Below are 24,296 nucleotides of genomic sequence, written 5' to 3' on the forward strand. Positions count from 1 at the left end.
GGTAATAATAATAATAATAATAATAATAATAATAATAATAATAATGTCGTCTCGTAATATGTTGCAGTTAAGACAAGTAGTCTACACACTTCTTCAATGTAGTTATTCTCAGAATATAATGGTAAAATTACTTCACCCTAAGATCTCACCTTGGAAACTTCCATGGTACCTAGATAGGTCCAGTTCCATGTCGGTGTTATCTTTGCTGCCTGAACCCATGGAACTCGAGCGCATGTCGGTACCTTCTACACTGCCTGAGTCGACAACCATCCCGGTACCACCTACCATACTGGGTCCCATGTCGGTACCTTCTACGCTGCCTGAGCCTGGGTCCACCATGGTACCACCTACCATACTGGGTCCCATGTCGGTACCTTCTACGCTGTCTGTTCCTTTAGCGGTACTTTCTCTGGTGCCGGTACCTTCTACTCTGCTGGGGCCCATGATTGCACTGGCTATGCTGCCTTGGTTTGTTGTTGTAGTTTGCGCACTGTCCCGGTCCGTCATGGTACCTTCATCACTCTCCCGGTCCGTCATGGCACCTTCACCACTCTCCTGGTCCGTCATGGTACCTTCACCACTCTCCCGGTCCGTCATGGTACCTTCACCACTCTCCCGGTCCGTCATGACACCTTCACCACTCTCCCGGTCCGTCATGGCACCTTCACCACTCTCCCGGTCCGTCATGGTGACCTCTGCCGCGGTGTTCTGGGCTTTTCTGGTGTCTCTCGTGCTACCTTGTCCCATGCTGACATTTGAAGATCTGATGAAATAATGGTTATGACAGTGTTTTTAAAGTTTTTATTTTTAAAATGTCTTAAGAGGGAAAGAAAACAGAAAACAGAAAACATTGCAACAATATATAATAACCAATTACTTCTGTAAATAAAATTCAGTCCTGATTTTCGAAGAAACCTGCCTTTTACCAAACAAACCACTCAGCACGTTTGAAGGAAAATGAAAAATACGTTTTGGTACTTAGGGGCCGTACTTCATCAAAATACGTGTAAAAACACCGAAATTTTGATAACTATCGTAAAAAGACCAAACAAATCCACATCGCAATTATAAAGTAAAATAAGTTTTGGGAATACGGTTTGGCACTTACAGGGCAAACGTCACAAAAATCGATTATTTCAAATTTGTGAAATTAAGCTCATTATATCAAGCAAAGCCCCCAGTGTATTTAAAGTAAAAGCCAAATACGGTAAGGTCTGACAGCGACGATACGGACAGAAACAGTGATTAGATTATGTAGTATAAATGCATAATACGAGAAAACGGCCTTGGACATTATTTTTGTATGACATAAACATTGTTATTGGTGGAGACGATATAATTTCTCGGTGTCATCAGAGGAGACACATTGACGGATAATAATAATAATAATAATAATAATAATAATAATAATAATAATAATAATGTATCGAACAACAAATGTGTTTACATCCATAAAAATTCTAAATCACTGTCAAACTGCTGCGTTTGTTAAAGAGAAAATTTGGACGCACAAATTGTTGACGGGTGCTTCGCCTCTGTGTTGCAGTGTAATATATATCCAGCGAGGTACTTGCTCAAAAGGGGTTTTCAGAAGACGGGTTCAGCAGGAAGGATATCATAGATATGCTGCATTAATAAAAAGTGCATAAAAAGAAGACGGTCCTCACCTGTCAGACCATGGGCGGTAAAGAGCCATGCCGTGTTTACCACCTTTGGAGGCCCGCGGGATCCACGGGTTGGCCGACCACGGGATTAACAATTTACGGTACCATGCAGCGCTGTGGTCTCTCTGGGGTGTCCTCCACTTGGACCCCTGCGTCCCTGGTACATCTGGGGAGCCTGGCCCATGCACACCTGTTCCCACCGTTGACTCTGAGAGAGAGGTCAAAGTATCTGGTGCTGCTTCGGCTGCAGTTTTATCCCCAGCTAACGCTACCGCTGGAGGCGCCTTTGTAGTAGCTAACACATTTTCAAGAGTAGAAGAAGATGCTTTGTCGGTGTCTGCTACACCTGCAGTATTTTCTGTAGTCGTCTTTTCTGTTTCATCCTTTGTAGAAGCACTCCATGGATAACCTGCCACAGTTCTTCCGGTGCCTGGGCCCCACGCCATGGGGCTTAACCAGGCACCAGGACGCCACAATGTCATCACGGGCACTGCATAAATCTTAGCTTTCGTTTTCTTCTCAGTAGGCGTTTCGTTTTGCATTTTGCTCTCAGCGTCGAGAAAACTTTCTCCAGATCTCTTGATTGACATCCAGGGAAATGCCACCCAATGGTTCACAATTCCAGCTGGGTAATAACCATAGTTGTGCCATAACCCGTTCCACCCTACGCCTGGCCACGCCCTGTGGGTCTCTGGGGGTTGACTGTCCTCTGATTTGATGGGCGTTTTCACATCAGGAACTGGATGACCCCTGAGGACTGTTGTCAGTGCCACCAGCAACCACCATCCCTCGGTGACGGTGTTCATACTGGACGCTGCTGATCAGATACCGTGTAGGGGCAGCGACCAGGAGTGTTCACTGATGACACATACAGGTAGATCGCTCTACGTTTTATACCTAACCCCTAATCGCAAACTGATTTGACTTTGATCTATTAGACAAAAAGGAATGAAGAAATTGGTGAAGATACCTATATAAAAAGCCCGACTGAAGCAATAAAAATATTTGAAAGTCCATCAAATTTTCGATAATGACAGTTCGGGAAGCTTTGATGTTTTTTATGCACGGCATGGTCACAATTAGTCAAACCAATAGATTCATATCTCCGTGAATAAACAATAAACCAAACACAGAAGGAAAAACGCACTATAAGTTCATCAGAATATCCTCAGTAAGTGGGGCCTCACAGAGAACGTATTGTTATTGCAAAATTTTATTTGGTCGTCACGAGTATATATTGAGGAAGCCCATCTTTACTTAGGGGTCATTCATTATTATCATAATTTTCCCAAGTCTACAAAGCGTACACTTTTTCTAGACACCTCCCACCTTCAGACCGTACAAGTGGAAAACTAAAAAAATCATGACCTTTTGACAGCCATTTGGATCATAATTTTTATTATTGTTGAAAAGCTAACAGAAGGCATTGACCCCCCCACCCCCCCAGTGTACGGTTTGTATACTTGTGAAAATAATGATACAAATGGATAACCCCTTACTCTAATGTTTCCTCAACATTTCTTAGTTTGAAAAATGTTCAGTCGCCTGTCTTTTCTAAATTTCAAACAAACTTTTAAAATGTTATAGAAATAAACTCATTTGCCAAAATATCAAATGTATATCTATATACTTCCAAGTAAACTGATTACGCTATCTAAAAGTACACACATTCGTGAATTCGGTCTAACAGTTCCCTGTGTGCATGTGACCATGTAACGTTGGTAACAAAGATGTTAGCTGCTCAAACTAACGTACGTTTTTTTGTAAAACTGGGGTCAGGTTATGAAGTTTTATGAACGATTTCTAATATATCATATCGTTTTACTTAATCTTTGAAGATGGATATTTAACTCACTTTATTAATTATAAAAAACAAAAGCACGCATTCATGCAAGCATGCACATACAAGCATGCACATACAAGCATGCAGATTCAAGCAGTGGCATACACAAACGCATGAAATATAAGTAAGCAGTTGCATAAAACGGTGGGCCTAGCCCCCCCCTCCCCCCTCCCCCCCCCCTTTTGTTCTTTTTGCAGGCACTTCCTTCATCGAAGCAGGGAGGTTTAGGTTATTTGCCTTTTGTTACATTCAGCAATGCCTCAGCCAAATCTAATTCAATCGAACGTACATGTCAATCATTTTTTCTGGATGTTAACCCCCCTCCTCCCCCCTCCCCCCTACAAACACAAACAATTTGCTGCCTACGCGCCTGCGCCAATATGGCCAACGCGCGTGTGCTGAGTTAATAAAAACATAAATGACCTTTACGTTCAACAAGAGACAACATAATTCATGACTAAAAATGAACAATAAATCTTACCTGGAGTGATTAGATAGATAACATCTGAGGATTGCCGGGTAATTTGCTGAGTACAGATATGGAGTTAAACTATTTCACCGCGGAAAAAACTAAAGGTCTTCGTGAAAGATTGGACTCTTTGCCAAGACGGTTGGAGGAAAAAAACAGATCTTGGTTGTTGCGAAGGGAGCCTTCTTTATTTTGGAGAGGATGGGAGCTTTTTCTCATCTCATGGAAGTTATGTACTATATGGATACAAATAATAATCTTACTGCTTCGCGTATCTTATTTTTCACTACTGGCACTTTTTCTTTCTTCTTCAGTTCCTTTCCTCATAAATTAATTCCTTAGATTGATTATTTCTGTCAGCATTGTGCACATATTGGAGGACATTAAAGTGTCAGTTACCATGCTGCAGTAATTATTAAGCTGCACAATTGATATGATAAGATGACGTGCAGATTTCTTTGCTGAAAGAGAAATGTGTAAGAAATACAACACCAGTCACCATCCGTTCGCATGCCAATTGATCCTAACTCACCCGGGTTATTATCACTGCTAATTAGTGGACTTTCAGTGTCAAAGAGGTTTTCATCAGGCACCACTTAATACTGCAGCATTTGTTTCACGTTGTAACATATTTTCTTATTAACATTCCCTTTTCTTACCCAATGTCTGTATAGAAACTATAACTTCAGAAATGCCTTTTACGATAACTCCACGAATTGGGCATAGCAGTGATATAAACCAAATGAATAATAACAAACAGATATCAAACAAATAGAAAAGGCCTAGATACATTGCTAAGTATATATGCGGAACTCTAATACCATACCAGCACATGCGTCAACTGGCTTGAGTCAACGAAGCCTGCTCTATGCATTGTGGGCCCTTTCGGCATAAAAAAAAACGCCTTTGAAATAAGTATCGTGGTACATGGTCCGTCGTCAGAGAACCCGTTTACCTGGCAACAAGCCATCATCGATTCATGTTTGTTACGTCACAATGATCTAAGTGACGCAATAATGCGATGACGAAATATAACAACGGCTGGCGTTACCGATTATGACTGTGGTGTTACGTTGCCATCGCTACAAGGCGTGTAAACACTGTCAGGTGACATTTATAGTATTTGTTTTTTATTATTTTGGGCACTTTTGTTCAAAACCAAGTGATTATAAGGATTCAGTGATGTTTATAACTGGAGCTTTAATGTTTTTTGCTTTCCTCAAGAAAGTTAAGGTGATATACAGACAAAAAGTATATTGTAAGTATTTCTTTTTAATTAACTTTATCGTATTTCTCCGCTCTTTATTTCTCTGTTCACCTTATCGTAGTTATTTATATATTTTCTGCATATTACGCAAGAACTTTTCAACAATATTGTCCCTAATCTTAATCTTATCTGTAAACCGTTTATTTGGTGATGAATATCATTCAGCCATCTATTTTCCGTCTGCATCTAGATGTAATCATTCCATTTTATTCTATTGGTATTTTTACAGTTTTCATTGTTTCACCGAGTAAAATCAATGCACGTTGGATTTAATTAGACACAGTGAAACAGTCTAAGAACACTGGTAAATGATAATAATAAAACTGTACACATTTTATATGTAGGTAGTAACGGTGGGTGCAAAGCTGCAGTAGAGAAGTTCTTATTACAACATTATGTGAAAGCTCGGGTTGTCGGCGGTGAGAACTCTCTACCTAGAACAGTTTGTGTAGCGGTTTATATTTACCAACATGCATCTCTTTATTTCATAGTAACGTTGACAACTTTGAATGCTAATGAAAATAAGAATAAAATAAGTTTACATATGCCTCGGTCATCTGCCACAGGTCTTATGTATTTCGTGTTCAGGCGAAATAATCTCTCTTGTCTGAGGTTATTGTTATTTTACTTGGTTTATCTTTTGTATATATCTGCCGCAGGGGCTCGTAAGAAGACCAGACAACCGGCGAAACACAGAAGCCCAACAAACAGCGAAGTGAGTTCATATTTTTTCAAATCATTGAGTAGAATCAGGCCATAATTACTATATATATTGTACGGTGGAGTTTTCAACAGAATGAAAAGTTGAAAGCGGAATAAAAATACGGTCACAGCAGAATAATAGTTCATCCTCTCCTTTGACATTATTAGGATTCCCCATAGGGGAATACTATTGTTTTTGGTAGTATTATTATTATTATTCTTTCCGCGCGTTTTTTTTCGCAAAAAATCTGAAATAATTATCATAGGTAGCCCATGGTGAGAATATGCCACAGACCCAGTTTCAGTGACCTTGACCTACTTTTCAAGGTCACAGGGGCTTTTAAAGGCAAAATTTGTAAAATTTGAAATTGCCATTACGCCTAAAGTATAGGCCATATGGCTTAGGGCCTTATGGCCAATGATACTGAGCCAAATCCACAGATAATGACCTACTTTTATGCAAGTAGGTCAAGGTCAAGGTCGCTCATGGCCAAACGGGCTCAAAAAAGGTTTGTTTCCGAGATCTCCAAAACCGGAAGGCCCAGAGCCCTAATCATAGTGGCAAATGATGCCCTAAATATTTATCTAAGGTTAGCCGTACTTTAGTAGCGACTACCTAATTACTTTTTTTAATATAGATTTTTAAATATTTATGACATTGCAGAAATCTTGAGTTGGGCAATTTCTCCATGAAACACTGGTTTTTAGTCATAGCATGCTATAGTAAACTACTCCAAACATATACCCAAAACCCCCAAATCAAATGTCTAATTTGACCTTGACCCTCATTTTCAAGGTCATTTGGCTATTTCATGGAGAAATATTGCAGTGGGCTAGAGTGATGTTTTGTTGACCCCCCCCCTCAATTCGCACATGCTCTTTCAGAATATTGGGTCAAATTTAACCCATGACCTTCACATGACCTTGTAAGAGCATTTCCACACCTATTTTGCAGGGGAATCCTCCGCCACTGGCTTTAGCCAGTAGCAGTCTAGTATTAGATTGTTTTTTTTTAAAGTACTGTATAGTGGGAATACATTTTGTAAATTTGAATTTGTCATCATAAAACATTTAATAATATCAAATATACTTAAAACTTTGATATTGGAAAAAAGTTTTATAAGTCTATAGCGGTCACACACTATCTATCGCATACAGTACATACGTACACTGGGGTGGTGTGGTCAGCCTGCTTTTACAGTGTTCAACACTCAAACACTATAAATAACCCAAGCCATAGTGTTGCCGTATCCTGAGGCATTACGTACTCAACCAAAAAGTTGAAAGGTACTCAGTAGTGACCAGGGCCTATTGACCCATTAGAGCCTGCGTCATCAAAACAAACGGCAGCCATACTGGAGGGAGACCGGAATCGTCTGCTGCGCATGAACAAGCCATGTCTGTAGTTCAGTTTTCGTTTTCTGTATTTTTTTTTCATATTTAACCGAGCAAAATGATGAATTACTGCAGGGTATTTGATCGAGAGAAGGTAACTTACTTTACAAGCGTTCACAGACTGCCTGCAGTGGTAAAAATCCATGGTGAAGGAACTAAAACCATAAACGGAGGAGAGACGGCGAGGTGGCTTTGAATCAAGACTCTTCGGAAAAGTAAAGGATAAAAATAATTTATTTTATAGCAAAGAATGAAGAGCCAACTGTGCAGATTTACCATAAAAGAAAAAACAGTAGAACACCAAAGACCTAGGTGTGTACGTTTGGGGCGCAGGTATATATTTAAAGTAGTGCCCAAAAAGTGTGGATGGAGAGTGTGTTAATTTGTTAAAACGTGTGGAAATACCCAGGCAGGGTTTCGACTTTTGTAATGAAGACTCACCTATTGCCTTGGGTGTAATTTGTTATCAGTTACGGTGCTCTCTAGATTTTATCGGCTGTCACCTACCTCTTTTATACCTGGTTAGCATTATTCCCAATTAGTGTCAAGGCTATATTTGTACTGTACACAGCTGAGCTGGGCCAATTAAATCAATTACCTGTATGAAGTGTATTTGGAAGTTAGTGGCTTAATTTTCGATTTGGTGTAGTGATAAGAGTAATTTTATTTTGCAAGTAAATTCTACCTCAGGTGTAATTGACATATAACTTTAATAACCTCATGAAATAATTTTGCACTTTCCTCTGTAAAAATGTTAAATTCTGCTCCTTTCAACTGTAATGTTGTAAGTTATAATATGAATAAAAATCACTATTGTTATCTTTCTATTAATTTAGATTTACATGTAGGAAATTGATCAGGCATTTCCCACCAAGCCACACTGATTGGGTGCAAGTAAATTATTTAAAAAAAAAAAAAAAAAAAAAAAAAAAAAAAAAAAAAACGGAAGCTTTTGATGACAGGTACAAAAGGCAGCTAGATGACATACAAGGTAGAAGCAGCAAAAAATATTCCTAGATCTCTGTGACCAGCTGAGGAGACAGGATCTGAACATCAGGAGAGTGAAATCCAGTGCATGACAGGAGTTATTTAATTGAAGCGACACTCAGAACTCAGCATTTCATGTTCACTTTTATTCATACAAAATGTGCACTTTTCCTTTATGTTTAAGCAAATGGTTGCAGAAATCAATTCATGAACTGAATTATTATTTTACATTGGACATCATAAATACATGATTGTGAAAAATGCCTTGCTTCTGTGAATGACTGAATAATAATAAAATCCTAACAATGTTGCTTATATGAATGGTTGCATTCATGGTGAATATTAAACTCTCTCAAACAACAGTCTCGTTACATGTACTTTCTAATGAACCAAAATGAAGTACAAGAATGCTGAAATAATTTAAAAAGTTGATGATGGTATAGAGCAAATGTTCTGCATACTTTACTTCTGTACTGTATAAACAATAGCATCTGAAAATCCCCAATTTAGTTAGGCTTTACATTAAAAAAAGAGAACAACAAATACCTGATATTGCAGTTTTAAAGTAAATTTAAAATACATGAATTTTGTTCACTGAATACCTAGCAAAATATTCTCAATGCAAATGGTATATAAAATTTTATAAAATCAGTTTGATACAATACTTTTTATGGCAGTAGATGTATTTTGAAAACTTATTTACAACACAACTCACCAACTTTATTTTGATACAAAGGACGTCTTTTTCATCATTGACATAGTTTCTATTGCTCCATTGATATCAAGTGTATAGTCCCATGGCAAATTCCCATTCTCTAAGTCCCACTTAAACTGAGGTTTGAGGATATTTGTAGTGCCTAACAAATGCTTCTGTGAATGACTGAACTAATAATAAAATGCTAACAATGCTGCTTATATGAATGAACAACAGTCTTGTTACATGTACTTTCTAATGAACCAATATGAAGTACAAGAATGCTGAAATAATTTCTGACAGCTTCACGATGTAAAGATAAGTCATAACTAACAGCAATATTTCATGTCATAAGACAATCATACATTCTTCCTTGAATCCACAAGGGTTTATCCTAATGATCAGCTCAAATTTTTTATATCTATCCTTTATGAAAACAGTTGCTTCTATTTATGGTTAAACTTATGATTACACATTAAACTCTCTCAAACTATAACTGTTATTACCCAATGAACAAGAAAAATGAAGTACAAGATAACTGAACTATCTTCTGACAACACGATGTTAGGTAAGTAGCATTTAGACTGTCTTGAGTTCATATCGGTCGATCCCGCTGATCAGCTGAAGCCTCAGCTTGTATATATCCCTTTCCCTTTGGTGTCCTTGATCGTGATATGAAGTTTACTTTATTTTATTTGGTTTACCTATATTTACGCTACTATTCCCCGTCGTTCATTCCCTCCAGCATGGCCGCGGGACTAGTGTTACGGAGCAAATATGACGTCACTGTAATCGGTTAATATACGCACCGTGTTAAGATAAGTCATGGAATATAGCTCGTCTATTAAAATGCATATACAAAAATTATATGGCTAAATAAAACGACTAGTCGAGACGTTGCAGTGAATCCATTGCCATAAATAACTTATCATAGACTATACCTCGTTTATCGTCCAGGGAATACTATATATGGGTGTCTATATGTCAAGGCCCAGCAAGCCGAGACAGAGCGCACGAAAGCGGACTAGCTTGGGACGACACATTGAGGGGTTCAGGGAAAGATCGACTGGTACGACCAGAGGAAAGATCGAGCTTTATAAATAAATCCCATAAATCAGTTAATATGAACCTTCTTAGTGAATAAACGAGAGAGAGAGAGAGAGAGAGGGAAAGAGAGATGGAGAGACTAAACAAAAGTGCGTGTGCATGTCTGTGTGTGTGTGAGTGAGAGAGACTAAACGAAGTGTGTGCGTGTGTGTGTGTGTGTGTGTGTGTATGTGAGAGAGAGAGAGAGAGATGTATCGGTCCCATATATCAGTCAAAGTTTAATGAAAAGCACAACAATTTTACCTTGCATCAACAACACTGTCTAGAGTAGCCTTGGTGTGTTTGCAAGCATGTCCTTCAATTCCCTTTTTTAACTGTTTTGCAACTGCCTCATTGTGATAAAAAATCTATGACGTATTGAGAATGAATCTTTACTTGAAATTTATTTCTGTTTTACAGGCCAATTACACCATAGGATTGTTCCAGTCAACTTGCTGAAAGAAAGAGGAATTCTCATGCCCACAAGATACTATTTATTCACCATAAAATTAAAATATAGAATTAAAAACATTGCTTTGCATATTTTTGTTATAAATAAAAATAGAATATTATATAAAAATTAAACCACATTTCCAAACTTTCAAATGCTTTTCTTTGGTTTCCAGACATTTTCTATTTCTGAAAATGAAGAATTGTACAACTTACGATTACAATAACTGTAAAGGGGATTTTTCAAATTGATCCCACAACACTTTTAACTGTAACAATTTACAGCCATATATAATAACATTTAAATGTCCTTTAACAGACATAATAGCAATGGTAATATTCAGATAACTCTTATCTAACCCTAACCTTAAGCCTAACCCGCCCATGAAACATAACATTATTTATCTTCAGGCACTGCAGCATGCACTGCAAATTGAACTAGGCAGCAAAACTGACAGGTGTGCAGACACTTAACAGAAAAAAATAATTTGCATTGTTTCATTTAAACATAAACAAGAACATTCCAATAAACATGGAAGACCAATGCTTTGGGCAAGATTGAAAAAGAACACAAAATATGCCATAACTTTTGTTATTTTTTTTTCAAAGTAAGCCTGATTTCTTACCCAGCAAAGTCATACAGTAATTTCCAAGTAAAAAAAAAATATTGTTTGGTGCTTTTGGTTAATGTTGCAAAAAAAAAATAAAAAAAATAAAAAATAAAAAAAATAATAATAATTACCTTTTCAAGAATAATCAATGCATGCTGATTTACATAAAAAGACTGCATTTACCAAACATAAGTTTGAAGTTAAACAAAAACACAGTGTAGTCCCAGTATATACAAAATTTTTTGGTGATATTTCCCAGTTTTCTCACTAACTAGTAACTAACTGTCTATCTTATACCTTCATTACAATTTTTTACTATTATTGTCACTGTGATCATGCTTTCTTTTGGCTAAAGCCATCTACAATTCCTCGAACCTCTTTGATTTCATCAACAAAAACTCTACAACAGCCTCCTATCCAGGTGGCGCCCTCTTTCAGCCATGTGGGTGTGTAGGAGGGAATGGACAGCAAGCTCTCCTTGCCAAACCAACTGAAATATACAATAACACAGGGTCAGTGGCTGACATTTTACACTTATGTTTGGATACATAAAAGCTTACAAGAAAAACATTCATACTTTACACACCTGCGCACACAAAAGAACAAACCAATGTACTCTAAACAGCCAAACACGGTGAGTAAATATTTATTAAACTTCATATCTTATCCAGACATAAATACTGCTTGGGTACACAAGAATTTTTGTCCTGTTTCTTTCATGTCAAAATAAGTAATAATGAAACTTACTGCTTCTCAGCAGACCACTTTTCTCCACTGTTAGGATAGACAATGACTGCCTTGCCACTGTCTCTAGCTTTCCTGCAGCCCTGTAGTAAAGATGTGACATGTTCTGGTGCTGTACAGTTCACACCCACTGCTACCACCTGGTCACAGTCTAGAACTGCCTCTACTGCCTGGCTCATAGGTTCCCCATGGTGGGTGTGGCCACCATCCTAAAATACAGAGATATGCAGATAAGAACAGTCTAGAACTACCTCTACTCCCTGGCTCATAGGTTCCCAATGGTGGGTGTGGCCACCATCCTAAAATACAGAGATATGCACATATGAACACGCTCTAGAACTGCCTCTACTGACTGACTCATAGGCTCCCCATGCTGGGTGTAGCTGCCATTCTAAAATACAGAGATATGAATATATGATGAAATAAATGAATACAACCACGTACAGTTATGTAGTCACACACAGTCATGGCTGATATCTTTACTATGACAATAGAGAGTTTCCGGTGCAGTTGGGATATGACGGCTAGATTGTTACGTATGTGCAAATGTATCTAGTAACGCGCTACTCTTTTCACGTTCCGGTGTAAAGTCCCGGAATGCTGGCGCTTCCCGCCATAGGTGGCGCTCATTCCAATATAATAACAATATACAGCCCCTTAGCCATCTATTTCCAAGGGGGAGATTCTTTTTTTTATGAAAAAGTAGACAAATATTACCCAAAAGTGCAATTTTTCCTGACAAATATGGCGGTTAGTAAGAACCCCACGATCAACCCCCACTACGTGCCTGACAAACCAAAACTACCGATTCCTCTCTCTTAAAAAGTCGAAATTTGCATGAACTTACACTTGAACTATTGTAAAAAAAGTATATAAGGCATATAAATTAGCAAACATAACCTTTAATAACTATTTTCAATAATTTTCCGCACTGGCTAGATAGGAGCGCTTGTATTCTGCAGACTAGATAGGACGACGGTATATGAACGCGGTGAACGTCACAAGTGCGCACAAACCAATGACGTATTAATCTAGCCGGCGTATCTCACCGGCAACGGAAAATCTCTAATATAAAGAGCCCTTTCTTACAGTAACACAGTATAAATATACATACATGATGTATATGAATCTTGCCAATTTCCATTTTTCTCTTTACATTTTAAAATTTTATTCCAATTTTTATTTCTTTATTTATTTCTTCTTTCCACCTTATCAGTATATTCAATTTTTCACAATGAAATATCTGCTTGCTCAAAGATACATCTGCTTTTAGCTGTGAGTTTTTTAAAATCATAAATATGTAAAATGGAATGGAATGTTTGAATTTTGCATGCACCATACTAACTTTACATGAATAAGCCACCCAAGCTCTGGAGTGTGGGAACTCTTTCAGCAGTTCTACCAGAGCCTTGGCCTCTAACACGGCAGGAAGGGTCTCAAAGGCGAAGAGGTCCACCCCGCTGTTCACAAGAATCTCCATCCTGGGCCGGTGCCACTGCTTCAGGTACTGCACATCACAGACATGGTTTATAATCAAAATGAAATATCTACAACAACTAAATCTATATTCATTGACAACCCTTTACTATTTACATGTAGATTAAAAAAAGATGTTAAATTCAAAACTTCATGAAATATTTTATTTCAAAATAATAGCAAATTTTAAGTATATCAAATGTTAAGCAAAAGTATAATACCTGAGTAATCATTCTTACTAACAACATATTCACACAGACATACCTCAACCATGTCCTCAGGGTCCTTGGTATCCACACACACCAGTATATTCTGTACCATATCACACAGACATACCTCAACCATGTCCTCAGGGTCTTTGGTATCCACATAGACCCCAGTATATTCTGTACCATATCACACAGACATACCTCAACCATGTCCTCAGGATCCTTGGTATCCACATAGACCCCAGTATATTCTGTACCATATCACACAGACATACCTCAACCATGTCCTCAGGGTCCTTGGTATCCACACACACCAGTATATTCTGTACCATATCACACAGACATACCTCAACCATGTCCTCAGGGTCTTTGGTATCCACATAGACCCCAGTATATTCTGTACCATATCACACAGACATACCTCAACCATGTCCTCAGGGTCCTTGGTATCCATATAGACCCCAGTATATTCTGTACCATATCACACAGACATACCTAAACCATGTCCTCAGGGTCCTTGGTATCCACATACACCAGTATATTCTGTACCATATCACACAAACATACCTCAACCATGTCATCAGGGTCCTTGGTATCCACATAGACCCCAGTATATTCTGTACCATATCACACAGACATACCTCAACCATGTCCTCGGGGTCCTTGGTATCCACATAGACCCCAGTATATTCTGTACCATATCACACAGACATACCTCAACCATGTCCTCAGAGTCCTTGGTATCCACATAGACCCCAGTATATTCTGTACCATATCACACAGACATACCTCAACCATGTCCTCAGGATCCTTGGTATCCACATAGACCCCAGTATATTCTGTACCATATCACACAGACATACCTCAACCATGTCCTCAGGGTCCTTGGTATCCACATAGACCCCAGTATATTCTGTACCATATCACACAGACATACCTCAATCATGTCCTCAGGATCCTTGGTATCCACATAGACCCCAGTATATTCTGTACCATATCACACAGACATACCTCAACCATGTCCTCAGGGTCCTTGGTATCCACACACACCAGTATATTCTGTACCATATCACACAGACATACCTCAACCATGTCCTCAGGGTCTTTGGTATCCACATAGACCCCAGTATATTCTGTACCATATCGCACAGACATACCTCAACCATGTCCTCAGGGTCCTTGGTATCCATATAGACCCCAGTATATTCTGTACCATATCACACAGACATACCTAAACCATGTCCTCAGGGTCCTTGGTATCCACATACACCAGTATATTCTGTACCATATCACACAAACATACCTCAACCATGTCCTCAGGATCCTTGGTATCCACATAGACCCCAGTATATTCTGTACCATATCACACAGACATACCTCAACCATGTCCTCGGGGTCCTTGGTATCCACATAGACCCCAGTATATTCTGTACCATATCACACAGACATACCTCAACCATGTCCTCAGAGTCCTTGGTATCCACATAGACCCCAGTATATTCTGTACCATATCACACAGACATACCTCAACCATGTCCTCAGGGTCCTTGGTATCCACATAGACCCCAGTATATTCTGTACCATATCACACAGACATACCTCAACCATGTCCTCAGAGTCCTTGGTATCTACATAGACCCCAGTATATTCTGTACCATATCACACGGACATACCTCAACCATGTCCTCAGGATCCTTGGTATCCACATAGACCCCAGTATATTCTGTACCATATCACACAGACATACCTCAACCATGTCCTCAGGGTCCTTGGTATCCACATACACCAGTATATTCTGTACCATATCACACAAACATACCTCAACTATGTCCTCAGGATCCTTGGTATCCACATAGACCCCAGTATATTCTGTACCATATCACACAGACATACCTCAACCATGTCCTCGGGGTCCTTGGTATCCACATAAACACCTGTGTATTCAGAACCATCACAAAGACAAGCACCATATGCTCCAATAGACCCAGCTACCAGAGGCTTTCTTCTACCACTCACTTGTAAACAGAAAATTGAATTCTGCACTTAAGGAGAGTGAGTTCAACCCAATTGTTTGTCATTTTTTCATTTATTCCACAATAATCTATACTCGTCTGGCCTATATTCACATTTTAAAGAATAACATAATTAATTGAATTATATATAAAAATTACAAATGCGTCAATCAAGACAAATGGTCAGGGCAACAGCCAAACAATTTTAAACAACAGAAACAGAAACTTTTTCTGGGTAAAGATAATTCTTTAATTATTACTTATTATTCATATGCCCTCATACCTGCCTTACTGCTGTTATCCTTCTTGCAGAAGTCTTCCCAGAATTCATCCCTGGCTTCCACTGCAAGCCTGACTGCTTTAGCCATCAGCTGTCTCGCCTCTTCTGCAGACATCCCCAAATGTTTCTGAAACCCATCCAGACTTGCCTGGTACGTGTTTGTAATGACAATATCAGCACCTGCATCTAGAAAACTGAAAGACAAAACATCCAATATTTTACTTTTCACATAAACTAGTGTTGTTATTTATATGTATAACAATGTTCTTAGATGTCCATGTCCATGATTGTATTTTATTGGTAAAGGTGTATATCAATGAAGAATCTGAATGTTTGTCACACAGAATTGTAAGCTTCAGGATATAAAGCGTGTGTAACACCTGAAGGCAGTCTGCAGAGTTGGTAAGCAGTACAGAGACAAAAGATATACTCACAGGTAGAAATAATTTTTTATTGACTTATATTAGTGCAAAGAGCTAAGTCAGGTACTGGTAAGTATTACTGCACAGAATTGATATCATAAATTCATGCTGGCTTCAGTGTGTGAGCACACTGGGGATATACATACACTGTACCTATGTATTCAGCCAAAGTGTTTGCTTTAACATATCATCTATTATCATTAATATGTGTCTGTGTCACCCAGGGGCAGATCCAGGATTATTTGAAGGGGGGGGGGGGGGGGTCCAGACCGACAGACCTTGTATGCGAAGCTGACCATTGCCCCCTTGGTGTGGGATTCGGGGCCTGCTCAAGGGCCATAAAATTGTTTTGGGGTGCTTTCCCAGAGATTTAGATTAATCTAAAGATTAAGTTTTAGATCGACCTAACTCCCTGGGGGTTCAGGCTAAATTGCAGTCAGCCGAGCGGACACCATAGTTAATTACCCCTTTACAGCTTTTAGTAGGCGGGACAGACGCTTAAGCTGGCCAAGCTGACAGTAATCTAGTGAGACTCCCTACAGGGATAGATGATCTAAAAATCTATGGAAATGGGGTGTTGGAGAGCAAACAGTGCCCTTTGGTGCAATTTAAAACTATGATTTAGATAGTCAAAATTCTAATTTCAAGAGGGCAATATTGGTGTGATATATTTTTTAGAAACGTAAGGGGGGTCAGGACCCCCCTGACCCTCCTATAAATCCGCTACTGGTGTCACCTATACTCACAGTCTGTGTAAGAGTTTGACTGGTGTCACCTATACTCACAGTCTGTGTAAGAGTTTGATTGGTGTCACCTATACTCACAGTGACTCTGTGTAAGAGTTTGACTGGTGTCACCCATACTCACAGTCTGTGTAAGAGTTAATTTGACTGGTACCGTGTCACCTATACTCACAGTCTGTGTAACAGTTTGACTGGTGTCACCTATACTCACAGTCTGTCTAAGAGTTTGACTGGTGTCACCTATACTCACAGTCTGTGTAAGAGTTTGACTGGTGTCACCTATACTCACAGTCTGTGTAAGAGTTTGACTGCAGCAGGATCTGTGGCCAGGAGGCGGGAACTCCAAAGTGGGTCACCCTGAAGATACAATGTACAAATAACCTTATTGAGACTTTAAGAAGAAATTTAGTATGAAATGCTGGCAAATAGCTGTGGCAACAGTAATAATAGTAGTACAGTATGTTATGTTGCCGCAGGCAAAAAAAAAGAGACCAAGCACCAACCGCTACTGCTAGTAAGGGTTCCATTGGGTATTTACTTAACACTTGAAAAACACTTTTTATTTCCCCCCGAGATGCGCAACTCGTGAATGATGTCTATTATTTTTCACTATTTGTGAAACAAATTCGAAGTCATTATACGTACCAGATGAGAGTTTCCAGATATTCGACTGGTATTATCAATGAGACAGGAATAAAGTTTTATTTGCTGTGATTTGTGTATTGATGGTTTTATTTCACCTAGATTGGGATCACGCCCCCCCCCCCCCCCCCCCAATGTACTTTTGTTCTGGTTGCAATACAAGCGTTTTCTATCATTTAAAAATCCAAGTAATTACAACTGTAAATAAGGACCCAAAATATATCTTCTATCCTATTTTTTTTAATTATCCCTATATTGATCTTTATTGAGTAGTACATGTACTTTCCCTGCTTTAGTATAGACATTATATAATGTATATCAAACTGTATATGGTAATCACTCTGCGGATTACTTCTTGTATTTGTATTTGATCATGCCCGGATGTAGGGCGATTGTCAATAAACTTCTGATCTGATCCTAGTTATAAACAATTATTTAATTATAAACAATTATTTATAACCAAATCATCATCACCACTTAAGTTTAATATTCTAACGGCAGCTACATAGACAGTCCTATATTCCCATAATGTTTTTTATCAAGACACGTGCAATGTCAACACGTGACAGATGCTTGTTTTCCTGTCCAACCGGAAGTAAAACCTACATGTCACGTTGCCGAACAAGGTTTATACATAACAATTTTATGCACGTTATGGCCTTTTTTATTATTATCATTAGTATCTGAGCCTACTATCATCACCCCATGCGAGTAACTTTAACGTGAAGTCTGAAGAGGGAAATATCTCCCAATGTGCATTTGCAATGCGAGCAGCGCTAGTTATTTGTGACTGGGGTAAGGTTGACTTACGAACAGATTGGTATACCCCATCTCGACCAGCTGTGTGGCGAAACCTCCGTCTATGACCAATAGAGACGACGTGAGCCCTTCCTCTGACTTAAAACTCATCTCCAGGTCTGAGATGTTAATATATCTTCACCATCCACAGAACCAGTAGACATCACCAGCTCGATCAGAAGTGTGGCGAAAGATGGCGACACCGTCAGCACACCACTTTCACTTTCACAGACAGTGACGAATGTGATTTTGAGCCCACTGTTTGAGATTTTTTTTATCAATATTCATGTTTTTGAATGCAGGATCAGTATAAAAAGCAATTGTTTTTCAGTTTATACATTTACCACAGGCGGTGCAGTTCTTATCAAATCATACTAATAAGCTGTCCATGACTGTTAGTATTTCTCTTACTTTGTCCAATCATCAAGAAAAAACTGATTTAGAAAAGTGTGGGGATATTTAGCTTACATACAGAAACTCAACAAATCACCACATGCATGACCACCACGTAAAGACCGTAAACAATTTCAGTTGCCATTACTCCCAGCCCGAGTACATGTATATGGTTTTATATTACCATTGTGGCTCTGCCTCTGTATGCATATTTCATATTTACTGTAAAAACAGCTGTCATCGTCTGTAGTAAAATATTTGCTGTTTTGCATGTTATTACACTTTAATTATCCATGTAATTACCTCTGTCAATTAGAAAAGGAAAAAAAGAAAAAGGTATCTCGCGAGCCGGATTCGAACCAGCGACCTAAGGATAGCCACGATTAACACCTACAGTCCTCCGCTCTACCAACTGAGCTATCGCGAGTCCTTATACACATATAATGTAAATACTGTATATATTTGTAAGAATATAAATATTTTGTTCAATTTGCCAGTTTCTTTATTTTAAGATATTTTACAAGATAAATATAAAAATATCAGAATAGTAACATAGTTAACAATATTCCATAATGAGTTCGTCATTTATACTCTTTAATACAGTGAATTATATCTTTTACAATAGATGGCGTTACCTACTAATGTTCCGGTTCCGGTTAAAACCCGACTGGGAGGTTTTGCTAAGTGGATAGGTGAGTTAAAATTCTTACTTAGATTTAGAACAGATTAACAATTCTTTGCAATCGGTTTGTAGAATTCCTATGTACAACATTAATTATGCAAATGATGCAGCATCATATATTCTGTATTGTTGTTCCCGTTTTGTATAGATAGCAGCTTGGTGTTAGAACTGTTACTTAGAGTTAACTACGCGAAGACTCGGCAACTGGCGACCGCAAATAATGCCTCGTAAGCTCTCATTGAATTAACTTAATTGATAGTTTTCAGTAGTGCACTTGTCCTATAGTATATGGCGCCATAATGTAGTTAGTATAGATGCTGTTATCACTTGTGTTATACCAACCAGAAGTAGAAGAACCCGCTCGGCCTCCCCCAACAAATTCACACTTAATGCTTAAAGCATTTAATTGTTTACCTGACAGCGTCTTCTTGCTCTCTCTCCTGCTCTCGTGTCATATATTTCCGTCTATCGGTTTAGCCAAATCCTTCCATGTGGATTATAGGTTTTATACTTTCTGGGTATGGTTAATTCATAGGGAAACGATTGACATAAGTTGAATAGTGCAATTCTGCGAGGATTTGATACAACTGCTAAACCTGTATCCGAGTAGCATGGGTTTTATGAAGGCCTATCTCATTGTTGCAATAGCATTGGGGTAGTCAGATTCTTGGCTTTTCAAAATAATTGCAGATGAATTGTAAAGAAAAAAAAACACAAATTAAAGATCAATTTATAACTTAATGAAGCTGATTTTGTGTTTGAAAATGCCTCACAATTATGTTTTTATCCTGTAAAGCTTTTTATTTTCCCAATTTAGACCTAACAGATGATACGTCCCTATTAAGAAAAAAATAGTGTAAAGCTTACCTTATGTTTTTATCTCCTTAACTCAGCCATAGATCCTTTCAACTTGTAACTGCACATAAAAATAAAATCAACTTTACTGTACACTGTACTAGGCCTTGATACTTTTTTAGGTTGAGAGAAGAAAATTGCTTTTAGCTTTAAGAAGTGAGTGTTTCATTTGCCTTGTCACAGGTGTATAATATGTCAAACTAGAAGTAAGAAAGGTTTCCTGTGCACCGCTCAGTATATATCCTCATATTTGTACAGAAATGCATGGAGAAGAGACTAAGTCTTTCTGCGCATGTCCAAACCAGATCATAGTACCAGTGTGAGACCCGTTATGCGCTGTCAGCAGAGACTGGGCGTGTAGATCAAACCTGGTAAATTGATTATGGAATGCGACATTCGTATACATGTGTACAGTCACTGATTTCAACAATTGCTAACCTATATGTATATATATATATATATATTTATTTATCTATTTATTTGTCTGTTCTATGTTCTAGCCACTAGTATCGTATTGTAATTGATTGTACCTTTATGTGAAGGTGTTGGTCAATAAAGAATCTGTATCTGTATCTGTATCTGTTGTTGTCAAACATTTCCTCAGCAACAGGCCAGATATGGCACTTATACCAGCCCTTTCAGCCTTAAGAAGGAAGTCTAAATAAAAACAAACAAAAATATATATAAATGATTAAATAAATAGATACAAAGGTTTGTTTATGTCTTTGATAGGTTATGTTGATGTTAAATGTCAATACAAGGGAGAAAGAATTACAGTGAAATGTTCCATGCATTATTATAAGCTTATTCTTTTCATTGACAGGCCTTGGCTTCTGGAGAAAACAACCTAGACAAAGAGTCTGCTGCATTCTTCTATCCAGTCACAGCCCACTGCCTGGTCAGCGATGTTAGTGTAGAGAGAGAGAGAGGGAGGTGGTCAGTTATTGTCCTAGTCTATTGTCAGGAGAGAAGAGACCAGGAGTATTGTCACCATGGGGGAGATGTCAACAAGTTTCCTTCATATAGGAGATATCATATCTCTGTATGCTGAGGGTACTGTCAGTGGATTCATAAGTACACTGGGGTGAGTACACTGTCAGTGGATTCGTAAGTACACTGGGGTGAGTACACTGTCAGTGGATTCATAAGTACACTGGGGTGAGTACACTGTCAGTGGATTCATAAGTACACTGGGGTGAGTACACTGTCAGTGGATTCATAAGTACACTGGGGTGAGTACACTGTCAGTGGATTCGTAAGTACACTGGGGTGAGTACACTGTCAGTGGATTCGTAAGTACACTGGGGTGAGTACACTGTCAGTGGATTCATAAGTACACTGGGGTGAGTACACTGTCAGTGGATTCATAAGTACACTGGGGTGAGTACACTGTCAGTGGATTCATAAGTACACTGGGGTGAGTACACTGTCAGTGGATTCATAAGTACACTGGGGTGAGTACTAGTAAATGTAAGTTGCTTTCTAGGTTTAAATAAAAGCACAAAGGCCAATTGTTTTTCTAAAATTGAGAAAGAAAGTGACCTATTAATTGTATTCAGAAAGGATGCTTTGAATAAATGAAGGACATGATGCTGACATTGGGCATAAAGTTGATGGAAGGAAAATTATGAAAAATGTGACATGACATGTTTGATAGGGAATTTGCACCTGAAATCCCCACTTTTATGGTCAAAGTTTGAGCAAGTATAATCTGCAGTTTTTTACACAACCCGTATATTTACCTAACAGTAGGATTGGGCCACTAGAATTGTTTAATGAATTCAATGTACCATCATTATTTACCTAACAGTAGGATTGGGCCACTAGAATTGTTTAATTTACACCGCATACAGCATACATTTGACTTGCTAATAAATCACTTGCACATCATAAATTGGATTCTTAAAGAATAAATCAATATTTTCTACCTTTATTTCATAATTGGCCTTTTTCCAGCAGTAAGTGACACTAAAACAACGAGGAGTACTCTTAAACCCTACATATAGCATTTGTGTTTAATGTTTCCTGGAGCTCTAAGGAGAATAACAGTTTTTGTATCTGTATGTATTGTTTCAGAATAAAATTAAAATTTGGAACCTATGTACACTTTGCAAAGTGCACAGAAGCTGTACATATATTAGAGACAGTACTATTGTAACTAATGATAGAACACAACAGATGAATTATGATGTGTGCTACAGTTTTGTGGTAAACTCAAATCAAAATGTATGTGCTATGCCCCCCTTCTCACACACAAGACACCCAGACACACACAGTTTGATTTGATTTTTTTGGAGCCTGGCAACTAAATTTTCTGGCCTACTTGCCTCAGTAATTCATGATGAATGTGCATTTAAGACAAATGTAGGAGATAAAGGCTAACTCGCGTAATTCATAGAACATGTGTAAAGTTCTTACAGATGAGGTACATGAGTGTTTGATTATTTTGGATTGTTGTGAACATTTTATGCTGTCCAGAATAATAAGTTGAAAGAGGTATATGCAGAAAGTATGTAAATGACTAGTTCTTTTCAATGGGGAAAAATTATATAACTCTTTCAGATACATGATTTTCAATCATTTAAAATATAATTTTTATGTGGCTTTTTTTTGGTGCTTTTACTGTGTGGAATTGAACTGTGTGGTATCCTGCATTTCAATATTGTTGCTTTTGCTCAGTAGGGATGTTCCTTTTATTAAAATTTATGACTTAAAAAGGAAACCAACATCTGTGAAGTTCACAATTTTCCCCATTGAAAAGACCAAGTAATGCCAGTGCTTTTAGACAGCTGATTATAAGCACTGGCAGTCAACAGTCGCATTACAGGTAAAATACACTGCAGTGTGGTCATATGTAAAAATATTAATAGCTGTGTGTCATAAGCTTTGTAACTTGTAACTTTGCACTCCCTAGCCTGTTATTCAAGACTGAAATTGAAAACAAGTACAACAATGTAATATCTGGAGACTGCAGAGAAAGAGGGAGGAAAGTTTGCTCACAAACAGCTCATGTTATCAGCTCAGTGGTCAGAAGTTTGTTGACATATTGCTCAGCAACCAAATTGTGCCATCTTAAAATAGGCCTTATCTTGTCTACCTTCTTGAGCTCTTGATGATCGGATTTCTTTCTTTTTAAAGAGTCGGGTTAAATAGGGGCATGCCCCAGATCATGTAGGTCAGACACAACTTAAGTCTACCCAAACAATGATTTCAGGCTGATATAGCCATACAACAGTCAGCTCACTGTTATATCCACATCTTTATTTCTCCTATCTGTAGGCATCATTCCCATGTGATAAAACAGACATTGGTATAAAGTGCATATCTTAAGCCATACAAGTTCTTTGAAAACTTAATATCAAAACTAGCTAAATATTTTTAAATCTATACATTGATTATCTATTAAATTCTTCAATTTTTGTCCAGTTGGATAATTGTGATAATAAGATTTAATGTAACTAGTTCTCAGGTCATTGTATGATGGACAAACTAATATAAAATAGAATACATCTTTGATCATTCTGACATTTTCTTCAGATTATTCCAGTATAAAATATACAATTTTTTCCCAATCCCTTACGTGTGCCACCTTCAGTGGGGTTTCAGTGAGGGCAGATTTCCCAGCTTTAACATATATAAATATATATTTAGAACATTAAAGACGTAAAACCTGCAGCTATACAGCATGTAGAAATTACAGCCTTGTAATCTTAGTTCAAAGCATGACTTGCAGCCTAGAACAAGGTGCAGGGCCTCTGCTTACTGCTTGAACAGTTAATGACCAGCAGATGAGTGGAGCTCTCACAGTGGTGGAGAGAGAGGAGGGTTACCTAAAGCAGGTGTCTGCAGATCTCACCTTGGTGGAGAGAGAG

General features: G+C 38.2%; 2 protein-coding genes, 2 long non-coding RNA genes and 1 other non-coding gene across 14 annotated transcripts in view; 3 read left to right on the forward strand and 2 right to left on the reverse strand.

Moving 5' to 3' along the window:
• Positions 1-5,425: 5,425 nt before the first annotated feature.
• On the forward strand, positions 5,426-10,091 carry LOC147761415 (uncharacterized). Its single transcript, XR_015335167.1, has 3 exons — positions 5,426-5,662; positions 5,903-5,958; positions 9,979-10,091. It is a non-coding gene; the product is annotated as an uncharacterized LOC147761415 (long non-coding RNA).
• On the forward strand, positions 7,497-8,642 carry LOC147761416 (uncharacterized). Its single transcript, XR_015335166.1, has 2 exons — positions 7,497-7,652; positions 8,177-8,642. It is a non-coding gene; the product is annotated as an uncharacterized LOC147761416 (long non-coding RNA).
• Positions 10,092-10,586: 495 nt separating the features above from the next.
• On the reverse strand, positions 10,587-18,711 carry LOC147761417 (uncharacterized). Of its 3 annotated transcripts, none has more exons than XM_087014424.1 (8): positions 18,507-18,711; positions 17,344-17,411; positions 15,893-16,083; positions 15,534-15,612; positions 15,123-15,165; positions 13,258-13,419; positions 11,916-12,121; positions 10,587-11,658 (listed from the first exon to the last, which is right to left on the reverse strand). In XM_087014424.1, the coding sequence occupies exons 1-8, from the start codon at positions 18,603-18,605 to the stop codon at positions 11,502-11,504; spliced, it is 1,005 nt and encodes a 334-aa protein (XP_086870550.1). In that variant the 5' UTR covers positions 18,606-18,711; the 3' UTR covers positions 10,587-11,501. The 3 variants fall into 3 exon arrangements, with proteins under 3 accessions (XP_086870550.1, XP_086870552.1, XP_086870551.1); XM_087014426.1 differs by lacking the exon at positions 15,123-15,165 and adding an exon at positions 15,197-15,239; XM_087014425.1 differs by lacking the exon at positions 15,123-15,165 and having other exon boundaries at positions 15,491-15,612.
• A 515-nt stretch (positions 18,712-19,226) lies between these two features.
• On the reverse strand, positions 19,227-19,314 carry Trnay-gua (transfer RNA tyrosine (anticodon GUA)). Its single transcript is given in 2 exon segments — positions 19,227-19,262; positions 19,278-19,314. It is a non-coding gene; the product is annotated as a tRNA-Tyr (tRNA).
• A 197-nt stretch (positions 19,315-19,511) lies between these two features.
• Positions 19,512-24,296, forward strand: part of LOC106177103 (inositol 1,4,5-trisphosphate receptor) — a 71,952-nt gene continuing 67,167 nt past the window's right edge. For all 8 annotated transcript variants that reach the window (XM_087014423.1, XM_087014415.1, XM_087014417.1 and 5 more), the window contains exons 1-2: positions 19,512-19,579; positions 21,248-21,508. In XM_087014423.1, coding sequence (XP_086870549.1) covers positions 21,417-21,508 — 92 coding nt within the window. In that variant the 5' untranslated portion in view covers positions 19,512-19,579; positions 21,248-21,416. The remainder of the gene's footprint in view (positions 19,580-21,247; positions 21,509-24,296) is intronic.

This window comes from Lingula anatina, chromosome 6 (assembly GCF_051362555.1).
Source record: "Lingula anatina isolate TDL-2025a chromosome 6, LinAna3.0, whole genome shotgun sequence".
In the NCBI taxonomy this organism is placed as follows: Eukaryota; Metazoa; Brachiopoda; class Lingulata; order Lingulida; family Lingulidae; genus Lingula; species Lingula anatina.